Below are 6,682 nucleotides of genomic sequence, written 5' to 3' on the forward strand. Positions count from 1 at the left end.
CGAATTTTAGCAACAATCAAACAAATTAATGAACCAAATCAGACAATCACTTAATTATAATGATTCTCATGGTTCACTGCAATCTTGTGAAAGAAAAAAAAATAAATTCATCGAACGACCTTATCAATTCATTGAAGCATTTTTTTCCAAATATATGAATATATCTGAAACCTCTATTTATAAATTTACGCGGTTGTAGACAGAATGTCCTCAGAATGCTCAAAAAAATTATGTCATTGATAATGTAACCAACCCCATAAAGAAGTTTGAAGTGATCCATGAACTATTTGAGCTCAAGATATAATAATATTTGAATTCAACCGTGATAAAGATGTATATCAATAAATAAATATATGAGTTTCCAGAATCAAAGTTGATATTCGATCAAAACACTCGCCTAACCCTAGACATTCGAACCACGGAGCTCAACAAGAAAGAATTACCACGGTAATCGAAGACAACAGTGAGAAAAACCTTGGCAATTGATCAAACTTGACGTGCTTTTTTTGTTCTGGCTATCCTGAGCTCTTCCATTGGGACGATTGAACTTCATTTTCGATGTCATAACCATCTGTCTATGATTCGTTGCCAGTTATGAACTTTTAAGCAAATCTGGATCGCCATTGACGTCATTCAACAATTCCTTAGTGATACTCATGCGACTCCCTAGATCACCAGACCTTATCACCTTAGGGAATCGAGTAATTATCTCTTGCAGATCGACTCAAGGTACTTCAGGAACTTCTCAAAGAGTTCTCGAAACAATGAGAAGAATATTGGATGCATGGATACAGACAAGAAGTGGGTATTTCGAATATTTATTGTGATTTTCATCCAGATTTATATCTATTGTTCCGTTACTCACTGTCGATTAGGAATTGGCGTTTAGAATGTTACTAGGTTGAATAAAAAAAAACAAAATTTTTACACTTCTTTACAAACGTAAAGAAACGTAAAATAATATAAGAATCGATTTTATTCCTAGAAAATGTGATACTTATATGCACGACAAAGTTGTGATACCCCAGAAGAGACCAAGAACTGTAGGTGGCGCCTCCTACAATTAAGTGCTGAACTAAAACCAAATTTGAATTTGAATATTGACATTATTTTGAATTGTACTCACGAAAAACTGAAATAAAAATATATTTTCAACACCTTGTATCTCAAAAATGAATGCTTTGCGGACGTATCCTTGCATGAACTTTTTATCTTATGAGTAAGTGAAGAAACGTCCTGTGAAATATCAGAAACTTTTGACATAGCACCCTGTATATTTCAGAAGAAAATGTCAGTTCAATGATTGAGTTCAACATTTGAGAACATATTTTGAAGTAGAAAATTATCAAGGCTCACTTACAGTTAAAAATAATCGAAATACAATTACTAAGTCATACATTTGCTCATTGCTGATTGACCCTGAAGGTAATGAGATATGAATCTAGTCAACTGTGATAAGTTCAACCGAACACCCAAAAGAGAACGGTCACATAACTGATGATTTTGTTCAATAAACATACAAAAAAAATATTTCTTCAACAGTATAAATATATTCAAATCTCTACAAATATAATACAATATTAAAAAACCTATTCTACGCAAAAACCGTTCTGGCATCTCCAACCAAAATATACTCAAAACCCATTACTTCGAAAACCAGTATGTTTCAAGCTATGTCACTTTTTTCAAATTTTCGAAACCAGTTTGGTAACAGAAAATTTTATTTGGCAAATTGTATTGCTTCTTCATTTCACTTTGACCAAAATTTCGTCTCGAGGATGGGTTATACGTATAGAACCTCTACTGCAGCATCAGCTTTCCTTGATTTGTAATTACGATAGAAGGAGAAAAATTCAACCAGGAAAACGATGAGGATTAGGCTGAGATACATAACATGCAAAATCAAAAATGGCATCAGTTCACAAAGATTTGTTTTCTCAATAAGAGGTTTGTTGTCAGCTGCGCAAATAATTTCTTTGCCTTCCTGGAAAATCAAATTCATGATGTTTTATAAAGATATAAAAATAAATTATGAAAAGTGAATTTTCATTTTGATACACTTCTCCGTTAAAAAATATGATTGTGTGAATTTAATTTGGATTTTGTCTCACCTTTCCCAGTTTGTTTTTCACGAATTTTTGAAAATTCGCAGCGAAACAGTCACAAGTCCAAGGGTTGTTAGATAATTCTACAGTTGATGAGTTGTTCATCTTTCTCAATATATATGGAGTCATATATTTCAATTGATTTCCATCGAGTTTGATGATCTGTAATGAACAAAAATTCAAATAACTGTCAACTCACTTCACAGATAATTCAATTGAAAGTAATCATTATTATTATTAATTTAATTGTTTCAAAGTAACACTTCGTTCTGAGATTTTCAATAAACAGTTCACAAATTCGTTTGAATTAATAATAAATATGATTTTCCACAAACAATGTGATAAGGCCATTGTCATTCATAATTTCTTTCACATCAGCATAATACTGCAGCATTCAATAGAATTCTTCACTGACTGTCTAATATTGTTCCACTGTCTGAAAGTAATTCCCAGCGAGAACTAAGCGTTGTCAAACAATTCGCTGTAACAATAGTTACCAGTGAAATATCATTGAGTTCATTCACTGCCGAAAATTATGGAACCAAGTCATTCAAAAATTGAACAGGTTGATCTTCCTCTTGAAGATGATCACTTGGTGATTTAAACACGTGTCGAGGTGTTGAAAATAACGATTTGGTGTTGGGATTTGACTCCAGTAATATTCATTACTACACCAAAGGTTTATCTCCTACCAAGCAACGTCTAAATTGGTAGCAAATGGCCAAAAACAACTCTCCTCTATAGGAAGACTCAACATATTGTCTCTGGTCTGGATTCCTGGCAATACTGGCCTGGAAGGCAATGAAGCTGCTGATTCCCTTGCAAGCAGCTTCATCGGACCAGAACCTGTCATTGGCATCGCTTTAGGCTTTGCCAAACAAACATTAAACACCTGGATGGCTAGAAGATTTATGGACTTTTGGCAGAATCTTCCAGGATTGGCTTACTCCAAAGCGTTTATTCACCCTCCGAAGCTTGATACCCTACTACAGTAGGGATGAACTACGATGTCTAATAGGCCCTTTCACAGGTCACTCGCATTTGAATCATCATATGCAGAGACTTGGACTGTCAGAAGAGAGTGTGTGTCACCTCTGTTTGGAGAATGATGAAACAGCTGAGCATATACTTTGTGCCTGCCCCACTGGGGACCGAATCAGGTTTTAGAGTTCGCCAGAGCCTACTCTTACCATCTGTAAGACCACCCACCATACAAACTAATCAGCTTCGTCAAGAAGCTGGGTATATTTGGTCGAGTGTCAATAAGTGTGAACCACAATAAAACCTTGCGGATTGTGGTGGAGGGTCGAATAGATCCACTCACTTTAGACCTAACCCAACACCAAAAGTTCCAAACACTGCAACACAAGCTCATAATTTATGTCAAATATCAGTGTTGACAGGAAGTAAACCCTGGAAATATGTAGGTACAATCAGTTTCCAAATGGATATGAAATCAATAAAAACTAAATAATAATAATGATAAGAATGTTTCGAATGTGGATTTTCGCTATGTTAAAAATTATTTTCTGAATGACTATGGGGCAAATATTAATATATTTTGAAAGACAGTTGAGGAAACGATATATTTCCAATCGATATATTTTTTACCAAGAAGCTAAGGTGAAACTGCTTTCCACAACGTCAGATATTGTAGAGAAAGGTAAGTATGCAAACGTCATCATTTCCCATCAATTTATTTTATATTAAATTTCACAAAACTCACAAACTTCATTTTCAAAAGTGTCACGACATGTTTCACTATAACAGTAGCTTTTTCGTTGTGAATAACATACATAAATAACATAAATCTACTGCGAAACATGTGATACTTAAGTTTGTGAAGATCGAATCGTTAAGTGTAGTTTATGAAATTACTGTGGATCGTCATCAAGTAACGACCGAGTCAGGGCCTTCCCCCCTGCTTTTTCTACTTGGGAAAAAGTTGGGAAATTTTAGTCCTTGAAGATATAAAAAAAACAATAGTGAAAAAATGAAAAAAAAATGAAAGAAAGAAAGGGAGAGGTTATAAGAAAAGGAAAAGAACCAGGATAAGGTTGGGAATTCCAAACATGCATAACTTGAAGATCCCATACTTTGAAATTCTGAGTTGCTTGAAAACTCCAAAAAAGTTTAATTTCTCCCAAGTAAGAGAACACAACAGTCCACAAATTTTGAAGTGACCATTTCACAAAATTCCCAACTTTTCGCTGTTTTTTCGACTTGGAAAAGTTGGCAAATTTCGGGCCGTGAAAATAGAAAAAATGATAGTAGAAAACACTAAAAGCAATATTATTCAATTTTTGTTTGCTTTCATTTGTATTGAATATTCCTTTACATGGTGGATATGGTGAAAGAACAAGGACCTTGGTCCAAAGTAGAATAATTTCCAATATTATTTTTATAATTACCAAAATGTATTTTTGTTTGTGCATATCCTAACGGGCATAAGCATTCAGCCAATCTTTGGATTGCTAATTAAGAAAATTAATATATTATAGTAGTAACTAATCCCCCGGCTTTCATTTTTTCGAAAGTTGAGAAATTTTGCTGGTGGGATTGGGAAAATTTGGATTCCCTTCCCCCTGGTATTCCTTTTCGCTACAGCCCTGCACCGAGTCAATCATGAAATTATATAAAAGTGACTAATTACACTCTTCACAGGTTTATATGAAGCAGTAACTTTTCCTCGTGAACCTCATCATACATTAACATATTCCAAAACCCATAAAAAGTATTATTGAATACTGATTCGAAGTTTATTTCTTGAACAAACCTACGCTGCACACCTACTACACTCATATATTCACATATTTGTGAAGTAATGAAATATTCTCGAAGTTGAATAAAATAATTTTGATTTATCTTACCTCAATTCTAGGTGGCAACCACGTGACCCTGGAAATCTTATTATTAGACAGCAACAAACTAGTAACATTCTCATATCCTAAACTAGAATAGGGACTTTCACTTATGGCATTTCCCACTAAGTTCAATGCAACTCTTTCACCTTCCACTTCGATTCTGGGAAACTTTGTGAGGTTTCTGTATGAACAGTCTACCTCAACAGTATCATTGAAAGGTCTGTAGAAACACTCACAGTCGCTCGAGGACTTGCACTTCATTGGGTAGGGGCACTTTATCAGTTCCAGTTGAAGATCTGAGAGTTTTTTGCCTTTGAGGTAACGCGGGGATGTGCATTCATTGTTCTTCAATCTCATATCCACCAAGTTTTTCACAGCAGGGTGGAGATTGTTCTGGATATATCGAATGAGCTCATAGATCTGGCAATTACAATCCAATGGGTTGTGTTGCAGAAGAACTACTGTTTGAAGATTCCGATGATTTTTTCTTGAACTTTTTTGATATTCTATCGCGAGTAGTTCAATATACTGCAGATCTAGCTCGGTAATTCTGTTGTTCCTCAAATCTACTGTCAGTTGCTTCCTGAAGATTGGTCTGACATCAGTCACCTTTGGAAGAAATATGTTAAATTATATAATCGTGAATAGCATGTATTGAACATTTTCTTCCTTGAGTTGTTGAATACACAAATAATAAATGATAGTCATAGCACAGCATGAGATGCTCGTATTATTCAGTGTGTTCTACAAAGATCAATTCTAAGCCCATTTTTCTTCTTAATTTGCGTTAAATAAGCAGGTACCAGTTTCTTCAATAGAAAATACAATATCAGGTAAAACGTATAAAACGCTCATAAGTGAATTATACCCAAATATCAGAGAACACAATATAAGTAAATATAGAAGCATGAATAACTCAGACAAACTTTCATAAAATACTCAAAATTACTTTTCTAAATACAAAAACAGCTTTCATATGTGATAATAATTTAAGCAGAATCCTGTTCGATGCAAAACCCAAACGAAAAAATCAGGTAGATATAGAATAGAGTGTGGGGAATGCTCTTCAGTATATACAGGCCAAACCAGTAGAAATGTTGACGTTATAGGTTCCGTGAACTACAATGTAATAAAAGGAGGAAAATGAATTTGTTGGAAGCCATGAAAATTAATAAATAAATTAAAGACCCGAAATATATAAACCTAAACGAGCAACTTGATTTATGTAGATCTCCACTCCACTCTTAAATTCAATGATAATAATAGTAACAACTTTGTTTGAAGGTGATTGACAATGTTTCATGATGAATTTCACTAGTTCGGACTTCCATTGTCTAATATAAACGACTAAAAAAGAAGAATCAAAATAAATAGCTGTAAATAACAATTATATTAAGCAAAAAAAGCCTGAAATGAAATAATAGTGAAATAAAATACAAGTAAATCTAAAACAATTGAACAAAAAATAAAAATAAAGAAATACAAAATGTCATTACCAGTCATCACCCGAAGACGTTTTAGATACTAACTATCGAAAAGTCGTAAACTAACTTGGCTCGAAATCTCTTAACTTTCTATTTTTATCTTTATTTTCATCATTTATTCCTTATTTTTTTTTTTTTTTCTTCAATTTGTTTTATTTTTACTTGTATTTCATTTCACTATTATGTCATTTTAGGTTTTTTTTTGCTTAATATAATTGTTATTTACAGC

At 33.6% G+C, this 6,682-nt stretch overlaps 1 protein-coding gene across 1 annotated transcript; it reads right to left on the reverse strand.

The window, feature by feature from the left end:
• Positions 1–1,536: 1,536 nt before the first annotated feature.
• Positions 1,537–5,578, reverse strand: LOC111504277 (protein toll). The gene is made up of 3 exons (XM_074174447.1): positions 4,976–5,578; positions 2,112–2,267; positions 1,537–1,984 (listed from the first exon to the last, which is right to left on the reverse strand). The coding sequence occupies exons 1-3, from the start codon at positions 5,324–5,326 to the stop codon at positions 1,784–1,786; spliced, it is 708 nt and encodes a 235-aa protein (XP_074030548.1). The 5' UTR covers positions 5,327–5,578; the 3' UTR covers positions 1,537–1,783.
• Between the last annotated feature and the right edge of the window lie 1,104 nt (positions 5,579–6,682).

This window comes from Leptinotarsa decemlineata, unplaced genomic scaffold (assembly GCF_025532065.1).
Source record: "Leptinotarsa decemlineata unplaced genomic scaffold, Ldec_3_MD MMD2_tig00000576_RagTag_RagTag, whole genome shotgun sequence".
Classification (NCBI taxonomy): domain Eukaryota; kingdom Metazoa; phylum Arthropoda; class Insecta; order Coleoptera; family Chrysomelidae; genus Leptinotarsa; species Leptinotarsa decemlineata.

What these genes read in the sequence shown, in the direction of transcription:
- LOC111504277 (XM_074174447.1), bottom strand. Translation starts at nt 5,326, where the DNA reads ATGAGATTGAAGAACAATGAATGCACATCCCCGCGTTACCTCAAAGGC. An exon ending in GGTTGCCACCTAGAATTGAG is followed by an intron (nt 2,268 to 4,975) that starts GTAAGATAAATC and finishes TGTTCATTACAG; the next exon opens with ATCATCAAACTCGATGGAAA. An exon ending in TGAAAAACAAACTGGGAAAG is followed by an intron (nt 1,985 to 2,111) that starts GTGAGACAAAAT and finishes TTGATTTTCCAG; the next exon opens with GAAGGCAAAGAAATTATTTG.